General features: G+C 38.7%; 1 protein-coding gene across 1 annotated transcript in view; it reads right to left on the reverse strand.

The window, feature by feature from the left end:
* Window positions 1–25129, reverse strand: part of ngfra (nerve growth factor receptor a (TNFR superfamily, member 16)) — a 46997-nt gene extending 21868 nt beyond the window's left edge. Inside the window, exons 1-3 of the mRNA XM_053614266.1 lie at window positions 24656–25129; window positions 18572–18734; window positions 6056–6424 (exon numbers count right to left, since the gene is read on the reverse strand). Of these exons, the coding sequence (XP_053470241.1) occupies window positions 6056–6424; window positions 18572–18734; window positions 24656–24691 (568 nt within the window). The 5' untranslated portion in view covers window positions 24692–25129. The remainder of the gene's footprint in view (window positions 1–6055; window positions 6425–18571; window positions 18735–24655) is intronic.
* Window positions 25130–25793: the final 664 nt, after the last annotated feature.

Consider the following 25793-nt stretch of genomic DNA (forward strand, 5'->3'; position numbering starts at 1 on the left):
TTCTCTACTCTTCTCTTCTTTTCTCTTCTCTACTCTTCTCTAATCTACTCTTCTCTTCTTTTCTCTACTCTTCTCTTCTTTTCTCTTCTCTACTCTTCTCTTCTTTTCTCTTCTCTTCTCCACTCTACTCTTCTCCTCTCTTCTCCACTCCTCTCTTCTCTACTCTTCTCCACTCCACTCTTCTCCTCTCTTCTCCACTCCTCTCTTCTCTTCTCTTATCCACTCTTCTCTTCTCTTCTCTCGCAATAATTGTCTCTTCTCTCTCCTGACAGAGACATATGGACTGATGTGATCAAAGGCAAATGAACATCTGCCAATGAAGTGTGTGTGTGTGTGTGTGTGTGTGTGTTTCTTACTGAGCCTCAATAAATTGACTTGCACTTATAGAGCCTCCTTGATTTATGCCCTCCATCTGTACACAGATAACACTTAACATCTCCACTACAAGCAGGTGGCCAAATGCTCACACACACACACACACACACACACACACACTAGCCATGTGGCACAGCTAGCAAATGCAAATCCAATTCAAGCCTTTGCTGGAATGTACCGGAATAGTAGTACTAAATCCAGGAAGTCTCTTCATCCAACACTGGAGCTCACAGCCAAGCTCACTATTGAAACCAAATGCTGCCTCTGCTGTGAAAAATGCTGAAAACGTCTCACTGCAGTGTCAAAGCCAACTACGTAAGCACTTTTGTTCATGGGAATATACCCTATAAGTTAAATATAGAAGAAGATTAACAAAATCAGCAAGTATTTCTACAATTGTTGGCCAGTTCCCAGTAAGAGTACATCTAGGCTCACTATCCCTCTCCATAGAGGCCAAATTAAATCAGCAGCTGATAGTATCCCAGTCCAAGCTCTATATCCCAAAGCACAAAGCTCTAAAAATGGAAGCTCTATGTCTATCTCCATAGACTTTAAAACAAACATGGTAGCTCTGCACATCTTTTTTATAGAGTCCAAAGGAAGAGGCAGCTCTATGTCTCTTCAGAAAATCCTATGCAAAAGGCAGCTCTATGTCCCTTTCTATAAAACCCAACGCAAAAGGCAGCTCTATGTCTCTTTCTATAAAACCCAATGCAAAAAGGCAGCTCTGTGTCCCTTTCTATAAAACCCAACGCAAAAGGCAGCTCTATGTCCCTTTCTATAAAACCCAACGCAAAAGGCAGCTCTATGTCCCTTTCTATAAAACCCAATGCAAAAGGCAGCTCTATGTCCCTTTCTATAAAACCCAACGCAAAAGGCAGCTCTGTCCCTTTCTATAAAACCCAACGCAAAAGGCAGCTCTATGTCCCTTTCTAAAAAACCCAACGCAAAAGGCAGCTCTATGTCCCTTTCTAAAAAACCCAACACAAAAGGCAGCTCTATGTCCCTTTCTAAAAAAATCCAACGCAAAAGGCAGCTCTATGTCCCTTTCTATAAAACCAAAGCAAAAAGCAAGCTCTATGTCTCTTCAGAAAACCCAAACCAGTGGCAGCTCTATGTCCTGTTCTATAAAGCCCAAAGCACAAACAGCTTTGTGTCCCATTCTATAAAATACAAAGAAAATGTCAGGTCTGTATCAGGTCTATGTCTCTAAAAACCACAGCTCTATGCTCCTCTGTATATGGGACGAAGTGAAAACAGAAGCTCTATATCCCTCTACAAAAAAAGGCAGATTGTTGTCCCTTATTATGGAGCCCAAAGCAAAAATGACAGCTCTTTATCCTTCATTACAGAGTCCAAAGCAAAAAAATTGCAGGTCTTTGTCCCTCTTCATAGAGCCTAAGGATGAATCAGCAGCTTTGTGTCCGTTTCCATAAAAGCCGAAGCCAAGACAGCAGCTTTTGTTTTCCTCCACATATAGCCCAAAACAAAGACAATGGCACCTGTGCTGAAACAGAGTCCCAGTGAGCAGTAATATTAGTTCCACTTTGGACGAAAGTGTACCAGAGAAGAAAAAAATAGCATTACATCAGCAGATGATGGCTATCACACCAACGTCAGCTCAGGTTCATTCATTTCTGCTGCTGAAAATAGAAGCTAGATGAGCAATGGGAAATTTGGGATTTTACCCAGCCAAATTAGCAGTATGCCCGAATTACACAACAGATTACTACACTTGCACCTGCATGAGAATAAAGCCCCAGTGCAAAAACAGCAGCTCTGATTTACTCTTCATCGAGATTAGAGCACAGTCAGCTGCACTGACAGCTGAAGCAGCAGCTGATGCAAACTGGATCCCTGAGTTCAAAGCATAAAATTCAGCCTGGTAGTTAGCAGGAATAATCATGCCAACACACACAATTTTGTCGAACTATCCCTGTGAGGACCTTCCACTGACATAATAATTAATGCAGCTGTTTTCCTCAGCCAAATGTCTCCATAAGATCAAAACTGTTGATTCTACTATCCTTATAGGGACATTTGGTCCCCAGCAAGATATAAAACACACACACACTCACACACACACTTTATTATTATCTTGTACTGTTTTACTATCTGTATAGATTTTCTTTTATTACTATCTTCATGGGGTTTCACCTCAATTTAACCATAACAGCCAAATAAAGCACTCAAAATTGCCATGCTTTCATGGGGACAGTGGGAACTAAATACAAGCCCACCCAACAGAAGCAGATTCTCTAGATGGACAGGGTGTGTTATAGGCCGTGTTATTGGATCAGTGCGTTGTTGTTTAGGAGGTACGTCCTGATGTCTGATCACCTCAGGCATGTCAGTGAGTGTGTGTGAGGAGGGAGTGTGTGTGTGTGTGTGTGTGTGTGTGCGAGTAAGCATGAGAGGGACCATAAAACTCTGTAAAAGTACTGTTTACATTATTTTATGAAAGAGTAGTACCAGCACTTGGACTTGACCTCCTTAAACCGTCTTGCTTTGCTGACCGCATTTGCATTAACTGCATATCTGAACTTTGACTCTTCACCTGCCACGCTAGAACAGACACATGATGAAGTGATCCTAATTAACCCTTGAAACCATGGAGTCAAACAAACACTGTCAGGAGAATTTATGGATTTTTTTTTTCTTTTTTGTGACATAGAGGAGTAAACCTAATTGAAGCATCCAAAGAATGCATTAGCTTAATTACGTTTACAATTAATTATGCTATTTTATTTTGCATCACTAAACATGTTGGTACTGGCACCAACCTAGGACACAGAGTGTTCTCCCATGTTAGTTTACATCATAGAGTATTTGTTCATTAGTTTATTCATTGACATTTATAAAAGTTACCTTTTGAATGAGCTGTAAGAGTAGTGGTTACAAATAAACCAATAATTGGTTTATTTGTAGTCAGGCCTTCCTTTACCCTGATATTTCAATCATCAAATGTCACAATAAGGTAGACAGCTGTTGAGATGAATGAATTTATGGATGAAAACATTGACTGAAAAAAACGACTCGATCTACGAGGTTCAGTCAACTGAAAAGCTTAAAAGTGCGGCATAAATTAGAATTGAATAAAAAAAAAAATCATTAAGCGCTGGAAGACTTGAATTGCACAAAATGGAGATTATGTAAAATGAGGTCTATTTGCAATAAACAATGCAATTTAAAAAAAATTGAATTCATTTGACTCACCCTCGTATATCTAAACCTGTCTTCCATCCTTATTATTTTACAGAGCAGAACTTTCATTAACATGTGCATTGCATATTAATAATTAATCAAGTGGGTTTGATTAGTTTAAATAATTTTGTGTTATTTTACATTGAATTTGTGTAGTTATTGCAAAGACTGCACGAACGATTACTTCATTTTTTTAAGCACGAGTAGATTTACTCAAGTGAACTTTTTGACTGCGCTTTACACTGCTATGTCATAATTTACTCTTTATATGACAGCTCTGTTGAATTCTTGACTCTGACTGGTCAGATTGTGTTGATTGATTTACCATAACTCTGACAAGAGTGCTGGCTGCAAGACTAATCATAGGTTTATATTACTCCTTCTAGTGTGCTATTGTTTCTATAGTAACAGCTAATTCACAGGGACTTGTGTAATCTATTATACACTACTAATAAATGGATTTAAAAGGTGTAAAGTAATGTATAATCGTTGATATGGTGAAGCATTCTTTAACCTTCTTCTCAACCATTCGGTAGAGCACATTTTGAGTCACTACATCTTATTGAAAAAAGTGTTCATCTTAACTCATCTATCTCTACCACTCGGTTTAGGTATGTTATGTTGGAAACATTCGTTAAATGTTGACGTGTCTTAAAACATTGTACCTTTTAAGTTGGCCGCCTTACAGGAAGTTAGCAACAAAGAAGTCACTCCAGACATCCAGCTATGGGTTTTATTTAACTTTTTCTAAACATTTTTGGTATTTGGTGAATGTATTTATACTTTTACCATGAAGTGACTTATGGCTGATACTAAATAGACAATAAGTCGCCTATACAAAAAAAAAATTGTGGGGGCTGTTAAAAAAATAAACATTGATAGTTGTTGTTATTGCCAGAAGGAAATAAAAAAATGCGAAGAAAACAATTGCTTTTATCTTAATGAGGGTGTTAAAGGGGTAAGGACAATTTTATTCCACGTTTATTCTTTTATCGCAAAAAGGAAAGTAAGTACAGAGGATGTTGCATTTTGTGGTTTCAAGCTGTGTTATTTTGTCTTATTAACTTTAAGAGCATGTGAGGGAACAACTGTTTATAGCTGTTATAACCTAAGTGTGATGTATCATTGTTTAATAAATGAAAGAAATGTTATCTTTGGCTGTGCTGTGGTAAAAGAGGAATAAAATACTTTGAAATAAATGACTGTTATATAATAAAATAATCACAACATGCCGTCAGTTGCTTGATCAGTCCCTCCAGGATTTTGTGATTTTGCAGATTTTGCAGATTTTCCGCAGATTTGGGCCAAGATGCTTCATGTGATGTCATCACGACAGGCATTCAGCCAAAGCACTCTTTGATTCACATGCATCGAACATGAGTACAGCTAAAAAGTCTCCTTTACCAACAAACATCACTGCAAAATTTATTTGTGCAATTGAAATTTCAAGTAGTTTTTATGCAAAAAAAAAAAAGCACAAAAAAACGCTGCAAGTTTCAGTTCTGGCCGCAACAATCACAAAAAAACTCTGCAAAATCCTGAACAACAGACTGCTTGATAGAATGAAACTGATAGTATGCCAAATTCATGAGATCAAAAAACAAATAAAAACACTGCTTTATATTTTGTAGTCAAATCACTTAACCCTCTAAACAAAACCTTCTCAGTGCTAGGCTTGGTGACCCACTCTGGTCTACATTATTGTATTTTCTCTGCTCTAACATCTGACTCATCAGGTAATTATCAATCCATTCTTCACCACTCACTGCGGTGTGGTCTCCAGAACTGGAGCTAAGAATTTCGGATGTACAGCAGTTATGGTCACATGAGATGTTTGTTGTTTTCCAGTTTTCCAGTCAAGTCACCACCATTGAACAGATGATAAAAAAATAGACTTCAATTTAAAACTATAATTATATTCTAAGAATTCAGAAATAACTCTGATGCTCATATTCATATGTTTCTCCTAAGATCACAAGTTCCTGGTTACACAATTGCACTTTTTGACTATATAGTACACAGTTACAGAAAGGAAATTATTTACAATTGCACTATCCGGTGTCAGTCTTTTTTTTTTAGTCTAGTTCCTCTCAAAGTTTCTTCCTCATGTCATCTCAGGGAGGTTATCCTTGTTACCGTCGCCTCTGGCTTGTTCATTAGGGATCAATTTAGTAATGTATATTTTATATCCGGAATTTATATATTTCTATAAAGCTGCTTTGTGACAATGTCCATTGTCAAACGCCTTATACAAATAAATTTAAATTGAATTCAATATTTGTATACATTTCCGAAGTGCTCTTGAAACTGAAATACTCTGCGCTGACTGTCACTAAGCTTGCCTTAGAGGTAGATTGCTGTAGACCAAACAAAGTGCACTAACTGAATAAACACACCAGGGATTGATTCAAACAGCCTACATACCACGTTGTGAAAGCGTCCTTATAGTCTGGAAAATACAGTATACGTCTCTCACCATAACACAAGGCATCGGCTGTGGGCGAGCAGTCCCTCAGTGTTTCTAATTCTTCTGAGCCATCGTTGCAGACGGTGCAGGGTAAGCAGGGATCCAGCGAGCTCTCCTGGTCTGAGTAGGTGTCATCCTCACACGGCTCACATATCGTGTCGCGGTCAGGCTCACAGCGCACGTAGACCCCATGACCACGTGGACACACTGTGCACGGCTCGCAGCCACCCGTCACGTCACTCATGTAGTAGCCATAATCACACACACACGCAGCATCGTTTGAGTCAGTGCATGGCGTTTCCATGCGCATGAGCCCGGTGCACTCTGTACAGGTCTGACACTTGTCCGTGTAACTGTATTGGTCCGAGTACGTCTCGCCTGCACAGAAACAGAGACATAGTGATGTAGACTTTGATTTATTCATTCATAAAATAATAACAAACATCATCATGAACATAATAATGGGCTGTCGAGTTGGCTATGTGCCCCTGCATCTGAGTGGGTGTCCTGCAGGTCCACCGGTTTCCTCCCACCTCCTAATCAGTCTAAATCAGCCCTACATGTGAATGAGTGCATGAATGTGTGTGTGCGTACTGTATATTGACTGCAGATCCACTGCGACAGTGGAACAGTAATAAAGAAATCAAAGTCAATATTTGGTGTGAGAAAAAAATAAAAATAGTAGTCTCCAGTACAATTAGTGCGGTTTTATAAGGAAATGAGCTGTAAGTGTTATTGAGCATCTTGCAGAACCAGACACAGTTCTTCTGGAGACTTTGACTGTCGCACTCGCTTCTTATTTTTGCAGCAAAATAAGAACAATCCAGCGGCTTTCGTTGTGTTTTTTGTCTGAAAAGTGTCTCTTACCACTTAATATGCTGCTTTCTTTCCTGACATACAAACATTTTTCTGTAACATTTAATTTTGTGCTGGAAAACTAATGTTTGGGAATCGAAAATGTGTGTTGGTTTTTTTTTTGTTGTTGTTGTTGTTTTTTTTGTACTGATTCGATAATGTAGAAGTCATAACATAAAAAATCTATAACAAATTTTGTACTAAAAATAATAGGGTGCCTAAAATTTCTGCACAGTACTGCATATGACAGGTTAAAAAGACAAGTTCATATAAGGCATGACTTACAAGTTAATAAATCACTACAAATTAAATTGAGTGAGCTTGAGTGAAAGAAAGAAAGAAAGAAAGAGGTGTAATAGAAAGATGGATAAATGAATGAATAACTATAACAAAGTGCAATTCATGGTGGAAATACTGTGCTTCTAGAAGCGGGCTAGAATTAAATTGAGTGAACTTGAGAGAGAGACAGAGAGATAGAGAGAGAGAAATGTGAGTGAAAGAAAGAAAGAATCATAAGTGAAAAACAACAAAATTAAGTGAATGAATAAATAAGCAAATAAGCTTTTAAAGACTTCCTGAGGAGAGGTCAGGCAGGAAGGAAGGAAGGAAATGGAAAGAGAGATGGATGATGATGATGGCAAGATGAGAACACGCTGAAACTGGAGAGGAAACACAAGAGGATGAACTGAGAGAGAGGACGGGGGGAGAAACAGAGGAGAAAATGCCAGAAAAGATGGAAGAGGAGTAATGTGGATAATAGCGTTTACTGGGAGTCGCTGGAAAGGTCGCCCACATTGATCTGATTTTCTGTGTGTGTTTGTGCGGACAGTGCTTTTGTTTATCTCATTAAAGGATCGATCCTTGTGTATAGACACAAGAACTGAGAGTGAAGTACAGTTGCACTGCATTATCTAAAAACTCTGAGTGAAGTACAGTTGCACTGCATTAAGCACATTACGATCATGAATACACTGATGCACTCAGATAATCAACAAGTTCCACCACACTTCACTTAGAAATACATAAGAAATAAAACACTTCAGGGTGTGCTCTAGTAGGAAAATTATAAACGACGGCGGACCAATACAAACGTCATTAGTTCCCTGTAACAGAAAACCCTGAAGTGTTTTGCTCCTCTTATACCACTCATTATTTTATTCATCAAAAAACGTCAAGGTTTAAATTTGATCCATTTATAGTTACGTTTAATGCTTTGGGATGTCCGCAAGACAAGTTAGTTCCTGTTATCACCTATGTTATAACAGCTATACACTCAATCATTCCCACACCAGCCTCTCTTGTTTGTTTCTCTCGACGTTAATAAGACAAAAAAATGCAGCTCGGTCTGTTACACAGAAACCTGAAAGTCGCCTGTCCTGAAGTCTCTTATGGAGGGAAATTTACTGACTGTTACAAAGAACCGACACTCGAGACATCTTCACAAACTTCACCATATCAATGATTATACCATTTTCTTTGTTACATAATAACACTTTTTTTTTAAATTGTTTATTATTAGGCTTAGATTACTGGGGATTGTCCAGCACACAAGTCATACAAGTGAATACAAGTGATGCAGCTATGACTATATAAACAGTACATAATGTTTATAATGATAATGATTTTCCTTGCAGCTGCAACTACTGTCAGAGCTGCTGACCAACACCTTCTGACCAACCAGATTCAAGAATTATAAATATAATTAAGTCTATTAAACTCTACTCCTGTGCAAAAACAAACAAACAAACAAACAAACAAACAAAACAGCAAAAAAAAATCAGACGTTCAATTGAAACTGAATGTTAGTGTGGAACGTTTTTTTTTTTTTTTCTTTATCTTATAGTGTATATCAGAAAATAATTAGAGAGAAATAATGTGCGAATGCTGGCGTTAACTCCAGTTAATGGAAAGGAATTGAAATGAATCGATTAACTTTCGAAAAAAAGTTTTTTAAAAAAGGATTTGAGAAATATCCTGTAATCAAATGTTACATACAGCTAGCAAACGTTTGTTAGATTACCATTGTTTTTGATTGCCGTGATAACTAAGTTAGCTAGGTTAGCTAGCTAAGGATAAATAAATTAGCTAGCTTTCTAGCATGAAACACTTCACCAACTTAGCAAGTCAGCTAAAGGGTTGGTGAAGTAGCTAGCACTAATGTTATGTAAAAGATTGTTAGTTGTTAATTAGTCTTTCTGGATGTTTTAGGTAGCTAATGTTACAAAATAGCGTACTTTTATTTTGAAAGAGTGTTTTACATTGTCTAAACAAGGATTTTGTGCTGCAGCTAGATACTGCAAAAAATATATTGGTGACATAAAAAGGACTGCTAAAATGAAGCTAGAGTTTGTTTAAAGTAGCCACAATTTCAGTTTATTTTTCACCAACCGGAGGTTTGGTATGGTCTTCCAAAAATACAGCATTAATATTGCATATTCTTGCAGCATTATTTTCAGATATAATTAGAACGTCAATAAATTATTCACAAAGTCTATGTCAGTGGGTAAAGAGGATTTTGCAGGGGGCATCTGTAATGGTTTAGGGGAAGAATAGTTTTTAGGTAACTCACTTCGAGGCATTCAGCGGGGTTGCCAGGTAATGTGTAATTGGTCTTATTTTTACATTTTTACTTTATTTATTTTTTTAGGTAGGCTTTGCATATCGTTTTTTAATTCAAATAACTCCTTTAATTTTAATTATTTAAGTCAAACTGTAAATGTGTAGTTTACTATATTTGTGGCTTATCGTTATGATTCAAATATAACAATATAATGGGGGAGCCTGGAGACTATCCCAGGGAACTCGGGGTGCAAGGCGGGGGACACCCTGGATGGGGTGCCAACCCATTGCAGGACACAATCACACACTCACACTAAAGATTCTTCAATTAAATGAATACTGTTTGACTTTATAGTATAAAACTGTATAAGTCTAATGATCATTTTTAATGCCAATTTATAATCCCATTATTCTGTATCATCCAGAACAGGATGGGTTCCCTTTTGTGTCTGGTTTTTCTCAATGTTGTCCTCTGGGAGTTTTCCTTTCCACTGACATCTCTGGCTCACTCATTAGCAATCTAAATCTTCTCAATCTAATTTCTGTAAAGCTGCTTTGGAACAATGTCTATTGTTAAAGCACTATACGCCTCAAATTGAATTAAATTGACGTTTGGGAGGGTCAGATTGACCATTAGGCTTGTTTGGGGGTTTTAAAGGGTCACTGGAACCTACACTTGTTACCCAGCATCTTGCACAAACCCATGTGTTTCTCCAAGTCCTGTCTTGATGCACTGCAAATGTTTCCCTTGCCCAAACACACCCACAGCCTTGTTCATAAACGAGTCAGGTATGTTAGAAAGGAAAAAATGCTACAATGTTCAGTGCAGGTGGACTCCAGAAGCAGAACTGGTAAACACACACTCAGAACCACGTCTGTCTTCTGTTTGTTTTGGGGGGTTTTTTGTCTGCAAGGTTGCAACAGAGAAAGCATTTTTGATTAATGATCATAGTTAAACCGAGAAGTTGTTCATGCAGAGTTGGTAGTCAGTTTGGCAATTAGCAGGTGAATACTTCTGATGTGAAAACACCTAGAGCAAAGTCCCAGAACCACCAATCTACTCCACCCAAAACACACATACACCCTTGTACATGTAATTCATAGCTACATTTTTCTTTGTATATCTCTCTGGCTTTGATGTTATTCCTGAAAAGCATTTCATCATTGTGAAGTGAAACTGGAGTGAAACAGTTTTTTTTTTTTCCTTCTTTTTTCCTGTACTAAAACTGGCACCCTCAAGACATTTGTAATTCAGCCAAGTAAAAACTGATTTCACAACTGACTTCGAGGACTAAGTCATGAGATACTGACTGCCGCAGAATTACACAATGTAAAAACAAACAAAAAAAAAATAGCCAGCTGCCATGTTCAACAGAAACTTAAATACATGCTTTCAGTAACTCTCAGTACATTTGGTGTGAACATGTCTACTCACCTCTTACAGTAATTTTTTTTCTAGTTTGAATGCTGGAAACATAAAAAAAAAAAAATAGCTCCTCATGATAAAGATGGAGGGTGGAAGTCCATTTTGATGGACTACAATCAAATTGGGAAGGTCAGCCTGGCTGATTAGCTCAGTTGCTATTAGCTACTCCATTAGCATTTTGTAAAACATTACATTACATTACAGCATTTGGTGGACACCCTTATCCAGAGCTACTTACAATTATCTCATGTATACAACTGAGCAGTTGAGGGTTAAGGGTCTTGCTCAAAGGCCGAACAGTGGCAACTTGTCAGTGCTGGGATTTGAACGCACAATCTCACTTCCGATCAGAAGTCCAACGTCTTAACCGCTGAGCTACAACCTCCCTAAAACAATTGCTATGTCTTCAATGCCAACTGAGCCACAGCCGCCATATTCTAATACCACAGTATTCATATCTTCATTCACTCTGTATTATTATTTAGTATATGTTCCTTGGCTAGCTAATGAACCACTAGAACTACTTGCACTCTTGTGTTTGCTTTTGTTTGATCAGTTGTTGACTGTATAGGTGTATTGAATTATATCAGAAAACATGAATCTCCATCGATTGAACTACATCCATTGACAAATTCACCCTAGGTAGGCAGAATTGGCATGCAATGCTCTCATACCTTATATATAACTAACCAAATGTTTGGTTTGTGCGCATATCCTCTACCATTGCCTCAGTTTCTGGTTATTGTAGTACCAGGACAGTGGTGGACAAAAACACAACAATGAGATATGGTGCAATAGAATCGTACATAACACTCCAAACAACACAGTAACTGTTATATGCAGAATGCTCTTTTAACCGTTAATTAAGCCATTTGTTATAGAGAAATAGCTATTTTTAATATGCCTTGTTAGGTCCCGGATTGGGTCTCACAGAGAAACTTCACCATGCAAACAAATAAACCCCTTCATTGGTTTTGTTTGATTAGGGGAAAAAATGCCTGATTCTTATTTGAAACAGGCCTTCCCCGGTATTCATTTCACTAATACGGGGCTGTCTAAATGATCCCATGGCTTGTGAATGGAGGCTATTATGAACCAACATCACACATGCAAAAAGCACAAACACATCCAGGCAGTTTGTTAGCAAAATTCTATTTTTACCCCGAGGTTTAAAATGCGTCACATCGACGTGAGACATCCGGAAGGGCCTATTTACACTGAATAACCAGGGCAACACATTGATGGTAGCCATTACATCCAAACATCTGTACATGCCATGAAGCAGAAGGCTACAAGCTGCTACACAAGAGAGGGGGTGTGTGGAACGATACGGACAACAAATATGCCCTTTCATCATGTGCCACACATAGCTACAATATCGAAAGCCCTGCTTGTGGTGCAAATACAATGCCAGCTGCCCTCGAACCATACTAGTGGGAGAAGACTTTGCCCATACTCACATAAACATATTCACAGTTAGTGCTGACCAATTAAAACTGAGATCAAACTGGTCTGTCTGCTTGCTTCACATATGGACAAGGAAAACTAGGTTCTAGTGTGCTACAAAACTGTCTAGTCAGCTAACAACACACCCAACCCATCTCTTTCTCTTCATGTATCCCACTCTCTTTCATTAATTATGAATGGGTCGCTACAACATCTTACAGTTTTCGGGCTCTGACAGATCAGCACTCTCAGCTCTACAAACTAGCATTCACTTTATCACTCTGACCTACATATGACACATAGCATGCTTTTATAGTGCAAGTACTCTACTTGTGTTCTACTTGTGCTCACACTTGTGTTCAAAACTTCATGCTCAAAGAAATGTAGAAATTTTTCGCTTCCTATCCAAATAACAATAATGCTAGAACTATATATTCTAAGATCCTGGTTTGTTTCCCACCGCACTGCCAGGACAGTGACATTAACAGTACATACAGACATTTAAACAAGTCCTGATAATGAGTGTACATTGTAAAATGGTGTGTTAATTGCCTTTATTATTTTGATTGCAGTAGATTGCTCTCATGAGTAGAGTTAATGGACTGACTTTTGGCCTATGACCTAGCGCAGTATGAACCAGAAGGATCTAGATGGCCAAAGTAATTTAACCAAAAGCATTTTAACTGCTTGCAATTGCAGCTGTTTGCAATTACATGCACTTGGGCAAGTTTACTTGCAATCACAATCATTACCTTTAATTAAAAAAAAAGTCCAATTATTTCTGAAACAAATTACAAAAAAAATTGAACAGGAATAGGAGGTAAGATGTAAAAATGGTAGAAAAAATCATCTGCTAATCTGTTAGTGTGAGTAACAATGTAATTGGTTAGTTTTTAAGTACTCTGAAGTCAATCTGGGTCAACCCTTAAAGTTTCGATGTCAGGGGTATCCAATCTTCTCTGGAAAGGGCCGGTGTGGGTGCACGTGTTCATTCCAACCAAGCAGAAGCCACACCTGAGTCTATTGAAAGCCAAGATCAACTGATTAAACAGGTGGAATCAGGTGTGGCTCCTGCTTGATTGGAATGAAAACCCACACCCACACCGGCCTTTTGTGGATAAGATTAGACACCACTGCTCTATGTAGAACCCTACAACAGAGTGTTTCCCTAGCAGAAAGGAAAATAATTTTGTTCGCTAAGAAAACTTAATTATCCAGTGATAATTGGATACTGCCCGCACCTATATTTATGTGAAATTACTTTTTAAGTTTTAGAGAAAACTGGGATTTTGAGAATAATTTAATCTGTCCTGGCTAGGTCTAACTTTTTGACATCATGCTGGGAAAGTAAAAAACAATAAACTACTTTGATGTTTTGATCAATGATAGATAGGACCTTTTGTGTTAAGCATTACATATATTTAAAATTGCTTTCTTATAATTTAGGTGTGAATGTGTATGCATGGCACTCTGCATTGGACTAACATCCCATCCAGGGTGTGGTCCTGCATCAAGCCCAGTGATCCTCGAATAGACTTAGGATTCACTGAACCTGACCAAGATTAAGCGTTTAATTGAAATGAATGAAAACTCTCTGTCTCTTATTCTCTCACATGGATAAAATATGTAACAGGCAAACATCCCTGGTCACAGTTTTATCTCTCACCTGTCTGTAAATGCCTCATTAAATAAACGTGCTTTTGCCAAATTCTCACCATTACTAATCAGCTGGAGTTCCAGACTGTAAGACCGTGTTGGTGTGAAAGAGCTGCTGTACTGAACACCTTCATTTCCACTTCATTAGGTAAGTACAAAGTGTGACTGTAAACACAGACTCAAGCACAACTGGGAGGAGGTTTTGTTCAGTCTTTAGACAAGTTAAATGTGCCAATAATGATATCTGCTTAGGGAACATTGAGTGTCTGCTTAGGGAACAGAGAGAGAGAGAGCGAGACAGAGTGGACAGATACATTTTTCAGTATCTGCTGATAACTGCAGGAGGACAAGGCATGTGTGTATGTGTCTATGTATGTGAAAATAAGTTTGTTTTTTTAAATATATATATATAACCAACTTTTCTGTAATATTAAATTGCATCACCTTTCAAAATGCCAAGATTTATTTTTATATAATTTATATTGCTTTCCATATCTGTCTCACACACACACACACACACACACACATACACATATAATATATATATATTTATATATATATATATATATATATATATATATATAAGCGCTGTTATGCTATGTATAGAATTTTGCTGTCATGGTTTGGGTCTGCTTGTCCCTTTAGAGGACAACTCTAACTGAGACTAATCTAGACTAAGGGATCTAACTGATGAAACATTTCTATCCTGGTGCGATGGCCTTCACAACCACCAGATTTCAACCAATTGAACAACTATGGCAGATTTTGGAGCAATGTGTTAGACAGCGCTCTTCATCATCATGATCAGAAAATATCTACTGTGGGAATATCTTTTGGAAGAATGATGTTCTTCACTCCAGTATAGTTCGAAAAAAAAACTTGTAAAAATCTATGTTAAGGCACAGTGAAGCTGTTCTAGCAGCTCAAAGTGGAACTAACACATTACTATTCAATTCAATTATTTTTGTAAAGAATTTCTAACAATAATTGTCACAAAGCAGCTTTAAAGAAATTTGGATATACTGTACATCTAGATCACTAATTAGCGAGGCAGAGGCGACATTGGCAAGGAAAAACTCCCTGAGAAGACATGAGGAAGAAACCTTGAGAGGAACCTGACTCAAAGGGGAACCCATCGTCATCTGGGTGATGCCGAATAGTGCTTTATAAATCCTTACTCTTATCAAATTAAACAGTATCAAATGTGTTGGAAGGATATGAGAGTCATGATATTACTGATTACTACAGCAGGTCTTCCAACTTTTTTTAGGAAGTGCAAACTTTATTATTATTTATGCAGAAAGTCAGAAGAGGCAAGAGGCCTTAAAGGAAGCCTTGTTTTTGGCTTCCTATATTAAGTCTGCTTTGTGAATTATTGCCACTGAAACTGATATGCTCATAGGTTTGGACTCAGATCTGTTCAGTGCATCCTAGTGTTTTAACTTTTAATATAAATTCTGATTACCTGTGGTTGTTATATTTGAATAAAATTAGCTAAAATCATATTTTAAAAAATTGCTGTTACAACACATATGTAATAAAAATTTCCACCTCACACACGGAGGTATACGATTACCATACAGGCTTGAATTAGATTACCATACAAACTGAATGGTTAGCCTAAATTTCACTAAAAAGACAGGTGCCCGCCTTCGCCCTGTGTGCACGGAGTTTACATGTTCTCCCCGTGCTTTGGGGTTTCCTCTGGGTACTCCGGTTTCCTCCTCCAGTCCATAGACATGCATTATAGGCTGATTGTCATTTCCTATTTGACCATAGTGTGTGAATGTGCGCCCGATTGTGCCATGCGATGGGCTGGCACCCCATCCAGGGTGTCCCCTGCCTTGTACCCCAAGTTCTGTAGGCTCATCAGCGACCCTATGTAGGATAAGCGGCATGGAAAATGGATGGATGGATGAACTATGGCTGCAGATAAAAAATATTTGCACTAGGTAGCTTATCCCAAGTCTTCTTTTTAAGTCTGCATTCACACTAGCACTGTATGGAGCACTTTTGTATAGAGCATGTTGCCAGTGCTGCTATAAAAAAAAGTGGCTCACAACAACACCATTTCCAATGAGTTCTATGATAAGTACAGCACATTACACCAGGATTACAGTAATTACAATCTTGCAAAGTGTCCACGTGTTCGTGTCATAACTCATAATTACCACTTGGTCAGTCGGAATTTTCTGACAGTGTTTGTACATGACACTGTGTAACATCTAATTACAAACCAACAAGACGGAAAAAAATGGCAATGACTTCAAGACACTTAAATGCAGTGGAGAGTGTAATGTCAGGAATTGACTCCGTTTAACTCGGTACATACACTATCTATTTATAGCTCATTTAATATCATGTTTTGAATGTCCTCATACTCATCCTAATAAATGTTTGCCATAGAAAAGTCTAACCACTGAGGAGATGCCCAAGTGAGCACAAAGATGTCAAAAAGATGCATAAAAAAGTTTTTGATGATGTGGCCAAAGTTAACCACTAACATCTTTTTATAACCCAATTAAAGCCATGCTGGCCCGGTGTTGGATTTCCATGAGCATCTTTGATCAGTGCTTACTGGGTGAACAGCTTTGAGTAGAACCTCCAAAAGTGTTGTCTGGTAATCGCCATAATTCCAAGACAACATGATAACACTGTTCATTTGAACATTTTAATGTTCATGAGTCCACCATCAGGAGAAAACTGAACAACAATGATGTGCATGGCAGGGTTGCAAGGAGAAAGTCATTGCTCTCCAGAATAAACATTGCTACCTGTCTGAATTTGCTAAAGATCACGTGGACAAGCCAGAAGGGTTTTGGAAAAATGTTTTGTGGATGGATGAGATCAAAATAGAATTTTTTGGTTTAAATGGAAAGCGTTATGTTTGGAGAAAGGACAACACAGCATTCCAACATAAGAAGCTTATCCCATGTGTGAAACATGGTAGTGGTAGTATCATGGTTTGGGCCAGTTTTGCTGCATCTGGGCCAGGATGATTTGCCATCATTGATGGAACAATGGATTCTGAATTATTCCAGTGAATTCTAAAGGAAAATGAACTGAATCTGAAGGAAAAGTGGTCCATGCAGCATGACAATGCAGGAAGACAACATCCCAGAGTTGAAGCTGTTCTGTACTGAGGATTGGGCTAAAATTCCTCCGAGCCGATGTGCATGACTGATCAACATTTACCACAAACTTTTAGTTATTGCTACACAAGGGGGTCACACCAGATACTGAATGCAAAGGTTCACATACTTTTGCCACTCACAGATATGTATTATTGGATCATTTTACTCAGTAAATATGTGACCAAGTATAATATTTTATATAGTACTTTTGTCGTATTTGTTTCATTGGGTTCTCTTTATCTACTTTTAATCTGATGATATTTTAGGTCATTTTCTAAAGGGTAATTCTAAATTTCCAAGCTCCACTGTATATGCTACATTAAAGCTAAGAAAAAGGAGTTCCCTTTTCATGTAGCCTTGACTCTCAGAGAACTATTTAAATGCCTTTTTACTAAAAGTACAAAAAAAAAATGTCTGCCTGAAATCACATTCATGGCAAGTTATTGACCCATTCACAGAAGATCCAAGGAACGTGGAAAAACATTAGCTAAGGCTAACTAACAAAAGTTTATTCCTCATCTCTTTAGTTACCTAGCATGATAATAACTGACAAACCAAACTAGCTGCCTTGATAAATACAAAGTGTATTCTACAGCAGATAGATTCATACTTGCTCACATCTGTTACTTTAGAGATAAGATTTGTTAGGAATATAGATGAACCCCTTGAAGCTATCTGATGTTAAATCTCACCTCATGACTTTATAAATACAGTATATCCTGACAACAAAAATATTCTTATTATTAATATTATAATAAAACTTTAATCATATTACGGATTGGGGGTTAGAAGAAGTGTCTCCACCCTAAACCTGAATGTTCCACCGTTTAAGATGGTCATATTTCTTTCTTCACATGAATCACTCCACACCCATTGTGCTGCAAAAAAAAAAAAAAGAAAAAAAGAAAAGAAAAAACAAGTGAGCTGTCTTGGGACTGCTATTTAAAGCCTTTGTGCTGTTTTTATCTTATTCATCGATCCAATTGTTTCAGGTGCACAGAGAGCCCTATTTAGTCCCTGGTTGTTCTTTTTACATTATATCAGGAATTTATTACAGAAGAGGACAAAGTGAAGATTTCTTTATTATGACAGTGAGTAAATATACAAGAACATGCCCAACCTACTTGACATTGTCTTCACAGTAAATGTGTCAGCAGATTCTATAGAAAGCATCCCAACTCAACCACATATTATCTTCCCAAGCATCGTATCAATTAACAACACAAAAACTGGCATCAGGCATCAGGTAGGAGATCCTCCAGGACACGGTGCACTGGCCAGAAAAATGCTCCTAATGAAAGTAATCAGACACCGCGTATGCTGTTAACTGCAGCCTCACACACACACATCAAAGAGGCTGCATGAAGCCACATAATGACTGCTTTTCACCCTGTGTGTGTGTTTGTGTGTGTGTGTGTGTGTGTGTGTGTGTGTGCAGTATGTACTCACTGTCAAGGCACTGGCCACACTCGGTTTGAGTATCTCCACACGGGGTGATTACACCCTCCCCCGGTGGACACTCTATGCAGCATTCGCCACCGCTGGTGTAGTGACCAGAAGCACATACGTCTTCCTGGGGCAATTCTAATGTAGAGCCACACACTACTGCCACCTACGGAGACACAAACACAGACACACACATACAGTGTTCATCATTTCATCACACTTGAGCTTTTCTCATTTTGCTTAATGTCAGCACTATTGATAGAAATGACTAACATTGGCCTTTAAAGGAATACTCATCTCTCTTCACTGTACATATCTGCAGCATATATGTGATTACCACAAACAATATTTTGACTCGTTTCCAGTACTGAGGAAAGAACAGAACATTTCAAACGCACTTATAATGGAAGTCTAACGGCAGCTGTTGAATTCCATCAATAAACCTTTAAAATATGGAGCTACTATATATAATGAACATTTAAAGCCACAAGTTTTACACTATTCACACTAGCAAGCAACAAGTCGCACATGTTGCGTGTAGTTTCTCTCTAGTGGGTGTGTATAGACCTCTACTGTTCTCGCTTGTGCCCGTGGATTATCCAGCTTTTCTCTTCTTTTTTTTTTTAGTTCTGATGAATAACTGTAGTAGCTACTTTATGTATAGATTCTAAAGCTAACTAGTTAAACACAAAAGAAATAATGCACTAATCAGCTAGGCTTTGTGCTAGCTTCCTTGACAGATTAGCAAAGCAAGCAAACTATACTAGCTCCATATACTCATAGCAAACAGAAAATGGAAACAAGTTGCAAGTAGGAACTAAAGTTGTGAGTGGGAAAGTGAAGAAACACTGGACCACATAGATTGGTCAAAAGCAGTGGTCACCAACCCACTTCCTTGAGATCAACCTTAATGCAGGTTTCATCTGAAACCAAAATCGAACACACCTGTTTTAGTTGATCAAGAACTTCTTAAGGCAATGATTGGATGGTCAGGTGGGCATGATTATGGTTGGAGCTAAAGTCTTCAGGAAGGTAGATCTCCAGGAACAGAGTTGGTGACCACTGGTCAATAGATTGGTCTAATGAAAATCCCAATTCTATTTTTTTCCTTAATTTGGTCAAATTTCCACCCATTAGCCAACTGCCCTGTGCATCCTCCAAGACATGTGTAGCCAGCTAACCACATATTTCCAAACTGATGCTCATGCTCAGAGGAAAGTGCTATCTACCCTCTTCCACATACAACGTACACAATCTTACAGATAGCTGTGATTGGCTAGTGTGACTATGATTGACAGAAAAGAGAGTGGATGCCTTCCTTCCCAACCAGAGGACAAATTTTCTTTCTTTTCTTCTGGCCATTCATGGCTGTCGCATCATTGGGATTCAAACTTGAAAGCTCAGATGATTGAGTGTCACTTTGTGTCACTTTGTCGCTTGCTGGTGTGAAAATAAGGTTAAGGTCTTAGGATGACGCACCAAAAATGTTACCAAAAGCTGTTTTCTTTATGTAGTTTTATCCCACTTTCCAACTCGAGTAATACAGTAAAAAGTACTTCCAGCTACACACATTTTCTCTCCCTATGGTATTTGTGTGATCGGGTGGAAACTGAGGCACTCCGTTGACTCCATTAGTGACCACAATGTTTTTTTCTCTAAAAAAAAAACAAAAAACAATCCCTTCTCTGAAAGAACGTTTTTTACATATTTATATATTTTATTTCTATTCAAAGTTTTTGCTTTGTATCTAACTCTTTGAGTGAAGAATTCATGAAAATGAAAAATATGCATTTCTAATGAATATTTGTTGTTTGCTGTTCAACAATTGCCGTAAGACTTCCATTACAAGCATATTGTGCATAAACAGGTTTCCTTCCTTAATCAGTACAGTACTGTATAGTACAGGAAAACATAGAAATTACTCTGTGTGATGACTGAACACATGCTGCAGATGTGGTGGATGGAGCAGTGGAGTATTCCTTTAACTTGTACTTATTGATTTGATTTATCTCAAGGCCTTCATTACACATCAGAGGTAATAAAAGGACAGGATTAAAAAGACATCATACTTTAACACACAAATACCAAAAGTGAGCACCCACGGCCTCTCATTTTGTGGCAACTCCCTAACTCCACAGAATAAGTGGACTGTAAGTTCTTTAACTCCTTTGAGGGAACAGAGGCTTTTAAGAGCTGAACTGGAGCCCATGGAGTGGACTTTACTGCACCGCTCGGTCCATAAATTAGGGTGTGTGAAGGAGGGATGGTACACAGTTTTGCTTGCAGCTGTTTCCGTTGCACTCGTCAGAGAATACAGCCTTAATAGGCCACACACTGATACTTTCTATATGTACAGTATATGCTATAGTCCCCAAGACGATTCTTAACCCTGCTGTGAGCACATACGTGTGAAAATGATCATCCAGTGACTTAAATACTTTTGGAAGTCTAACATAACAGTCTGTACAGGAGTTTTTTTGTGATTGTTCCGGCCAAAATACTTGATTTTGCTGTGGCCGTTTAATGCTTTTTTTTTTCTTTTTTTTTGCGGAAAACTACTTGAACTTCTTGAAAACTTCCTTGAAAATCCTGGAGGGACTGACATAATCACTCTGACACACTCTCCTCAATTAGAACCTCCTGAGAAAGTGTGTGCATGTGTGTATAACGCGTGTGTGTATAAGTCCAGGGTTTGCTCGAGACAACTGTGCACAGTATGTGTTCATGATTGACAGTTAAGACTGTGTCCACCAACCATGTGCTGGATGATTGAGGGCACTCCACACACACACACACACACACACACACACACACACATGCTTTCATTTACACACACACAATCCTAAGGTTAAAAAAAAAATAAAAATACAAACACGTGCACATATACATTGCCTGAACTTTCCTTTTAGCGTGGCTTGATTTTTTTTTTAATTGATTAATTTTACTCCCTCCATCTTATTCTTTGAAAATACACACATCTACTATACATATGCATTTACACATTTACATATGGAAAAAGATTTAAAATGATACATATATAAACACAAACTGCTTTTGATACAAACAAAATTTCTCCCTGGCATAAGAACTAAGGCTGATTGCATAAGAACCGGAATAAGGAAGCAATTTTCAAGACCCTATGAAAGAAAAGCTTCTATAATTTGTACTTCTCTGCCGTCAGAAATGTTTTATATATGTTCCGTTCTCTCTCTCTCTCTCTCTCTCTCTCTCTCTCTCTCTCTCTCTCTCGGCTCTTTTTGAATACATGCACCTCACTATTGACAGACTTCTCTCTCCCTCCATCCCTCCTTTCTCTTCTGCCCCCACACTCCTCTTCCCACCCCCACTTTCTTTCAGAAGCAGATGCCCAGGCACAGGGACCAATTTAGCACCCTCATTTACTCTCTTCTTTGCTCCCCCCCTCTCTCTTTTCCTGCTTCCATCTTCTTAATTTGATTCAGTTCAGTTGCTGACAAACCCTGGTTTTGTTACGAATCTTCCAGAGCTTTGTCTAATGTACTATATGTATGACTAATCAAGCAGATATTCTTCTGTACCTTGCCATTGTCTATCTCTCTTTGTGTCAAAACACGCACATTGTTTAACTGTCTTAAGAGTCTTTCACTGACTTGTGCGTCACAGTATCTCAGTGATGCTTTGCTTATTCTTAAGCCTAACGCCTAACTGTAACTTCAGCACCCAAAAGACTGACCACTGGGCTGATTTAGGTTTTCAAATAAATGCATGCAGCAGATAGACCTGACTGTGGGTGAAAACCCTGCACACACGTGGTGTGAGTATACCGCACTAAACAATGAGACTGCATCAATACCCTTTGCTGATCAGCTCTATCCTGTCAAGCTGTTCATTTTGCAGTAAAGCCCACCATGTGCACACACACACACACACACACACACACACACATACACACTCCCCCATGGGGACTTCTTCAGTTACGCCATGCAGGATCAGGTTTAGCTGATCCAGAGCTGAGCACACTACAGCTTTTTGAATCGTGAATGACTGAATAAAAAACGAATCCAACACTGCACAAGAGTTTCAGAGCACAGTTCCACCACTTGTATCTGAGTGCACATGCTATACAAAAGAGTGATATACACTTACTTTCACACAGCTGAAGCAGCACTCTTAACACTATGCAAAGGAAGAAAGGTGGTTAAAAAAAGGTGTGCTACACAGCAAAATCCCCAGTGTTGATTTAACACCCAGAGTGTTGAATGCACACCCTACAGTGTTTATATAAGTCCATTGGACACAAATGAACACAGTGGGTGTTAATTCAACACTAGGGATTTTACTGTGTAGTTAACGACTTACGATCACGTAACTAGTTAGGTTAAGCTGATGAAACAGGCCTCTAAATATATTCGGGTCTCAGTAGATGATTATATGCAGCGCGCGCGCGCCTCTGCCATGCAGAGATGCTGCGCGCGCGCCGCGTGGTTCAAATCAGTGCACTGGTTTATGTTAACAGCGACAACTCTTCTTGACCCCTCACAGCTTCCCGCTAATGTTAAATATCACCGCCATCCGCACATACCCCTACTGTACAAGGAAGAGCATTGGCACTGAGCACAGTGATGTGGAAAACATCAACACGCAGGACTTGTCTAGTAGGAGAGTGTACAAGACATCGACTTGGTATGGACCATAAAATCATGTTGAGGCACCCAACTCAATATAAAACTAAAATAAATAAATAAATAAATAAAGTCTTTTGTGCAGTCTTAATTGAGTCAGTTGCACTGGCATTGAGCACGACGACGTGTAAAATATCTTTAAGCAGAAAAAAAAAAAACCCCCGACTTGTCTGGTAGGAGGGTCTACAAGACATCTAACCTGGTATGGAACAAAACTGCATGTTGATGAACCTGGACCAACTTTATCAAACTCAAAAAAGACCAGTCTTAATTGAGTCAGTTTACAACATGATTATAAAATGGGATTAAAGGACCTGTCCCCAGAGCCGTGGTCTCATATAACCTGCTTGTTTACTTTCCCTGCTTGAACATGATTTTGTTTTTGTTTTTTTGTGTGTCATCCAGATGAATATAACCTAAGCGTTATCAAATTAAAGTGTACATGAATGTGGTCGGATAGTGTCCAAGACGTCAACCAAAGTATGGAGCATAAAAAGCATATACTTAAACACCAGGTCCAACTCAAAGTAAAAACAACTGTGTCTTCCATTTTAAGTGTTAATTGTAAGCAGCAATTAATAATTTCTCAACGTTCGTTTGTTTGTGTTGTTTTGCCATAAGAGGTGATTAAAGCACCTGTCCTCAGAGCCGTGTTCCCTTATATAAAGTGCTTGTTTACTTTCTCTGGATGAACATGATTTCTTTTCATCCAGATGAATAAGTGTTAGCAAAAACAATTTACCTAATTATTTCTTTTATTTAAAAAAAAAAAAAAAAGGCGGGGAGAAGAAGAAAAGAAGGACGGTTTGGGATTACGCAATGATGTATCAGCATGCTAAAACGAGTGAAGAAATCGTGGGAATATATGGTATGGAGGAACAAGTTCTTCAACAACAGGAGCGTGTTTACTGTATTAACGCAGCAGATCTAAAAAGCCTGAAATGTGCAACTCCCTGAGGGTTGAACTCAGTCCTACACTCTTCATCTGCACTTACTGTAGAACTGTATGAACACTGCTGATGCTGGTGTATCACTGGAGATAAAAGCAGATCTGAATTCTATGTTTGTTGTAAAAGTTGAAACAACACACAAAGTGTGTGTGTGTGTGTGTGTGTGTGTGTGTGTGTGTGTGTGTAAACCCATCCATTCCAAGAACCAGAGAATGGTTAGTCACTTGGACTCCTCGCCTAGAACATGTTCCCTTTATAATTTTCCGGGTTTTGTTTGTTTGTTTGTTTGTTTTTACAGTATGGTTATTGGATAAACAGCCTCAGGGTTTTTAGACCAGCCTAAAGCCAGAAAGACAGACCCTGTCCAATAAGCAAACTGGAGGATGCTGTTGCTGTCATGTGCTGCAAGCTGGAAAACACTTTAATTGCATCCCATCGTGCGCATCGCATCGCGCTGCAAGTGTCCCGGTACTTACCGCCGCGCAAAACACCATCCACGCTAAAGTGTCCATGACTGAAAGGCTGTAAGGCTGAAAGGCTTTCCTGCCTCGTTCCTCTCTGAATGCGCAGCAGCTAACGGTCACCGAGGCGTGAGCAGCTCATAGTAAGTCCCGTGTGGAAGACGAGGCGAGCTCAGTGCGTGGGACTTCAGCACCGGAGTGCTCTCCTCCTTCTGCGCGCGCCCGTGCGCGCTCCCGTACCGTGTTTGTGTTTGCGTGTGTGTGTGTGTGTGCCGATCCCGTCTACTGTCCCGCGCACTGCTTTGTGTGTGTGTGTGTGTGTGTGTGTTCGAGTGTGTTCGAGTGTGTCCTGTCCCGTGCTGTGCTGTCCGCCAGTGCACTGCGGAGCTGAGAGACGGGCACGAGGAGTAGATAGAAGAAGAGGAGGAGGAGAAAGAGGAGGAGGAGGAAGAAGCACGACATCACCTTCATCCTCACCTCTCTCTCTCTCTCTCTCTCTCATCCCGATCTCTCTCTCTCTCTCTCTCTCTCTCTCTCTCTCTCTCTCTCTCCCTCTCATACTTTCTTATGGTTCTTTTTTAGCTTATATTCCTGTTTTGGAGTGATCATGATGATGAAGATGATGATGATGATGATGCTTATTATTATTATTATTATTATTATTATTATTATTATCATTATTGTCATTATTGTTATTGTTATTATTATTATTATTATTATTATTATTATTGGTGGTGGTGGTGGTGGTGGTGTTTTCATCATAATTATAATCATGATGATGATGATGATCATCATCATCATCATCTCACGTTCTCTTTTTGCACCACCTCTTTCGAACTTTTTCCCTCTTCTTGCATGTTATAGACTTGAAAAATGACTAGTCATCTAATATTAATTTTACAGCGTGTAATGTTTTCTCCCTTTCTCCTCGTTAGATCTTTTAGTTCATTAAATCTGCTTGTTGTTAATTCCCATATCCTACTTTAGCGTGAGATTGTATTTGTTTTTGATACCACTTTCTTTCACTTTTTTTAATATCACTCCTTTTACTGCGCTGATAATGTTTATGCTTATGATACTTGTCACAGTTATGATATGTTTATGCTTCTTCAAGCTTGAGCGTTATTATTCCTTCATGAGCCTTTCACATTGC

The sequence above is a fragment of the Ictalurus furcatus genome, chromosome 2 (genome assembly GCF_023375685.1).
Source record: "Ictalurus furcatus strain D&B chromosome 2, Billie_1.0, whole genome shotgun sequence".
Taxonomy (NCBI): domain Eukaryota; kingdom Metazoa; phylum Chordata; class Actinopteri; order Siluriformes; family Ictaluridae; genus Ictalurus; species Ictalurus furcatus.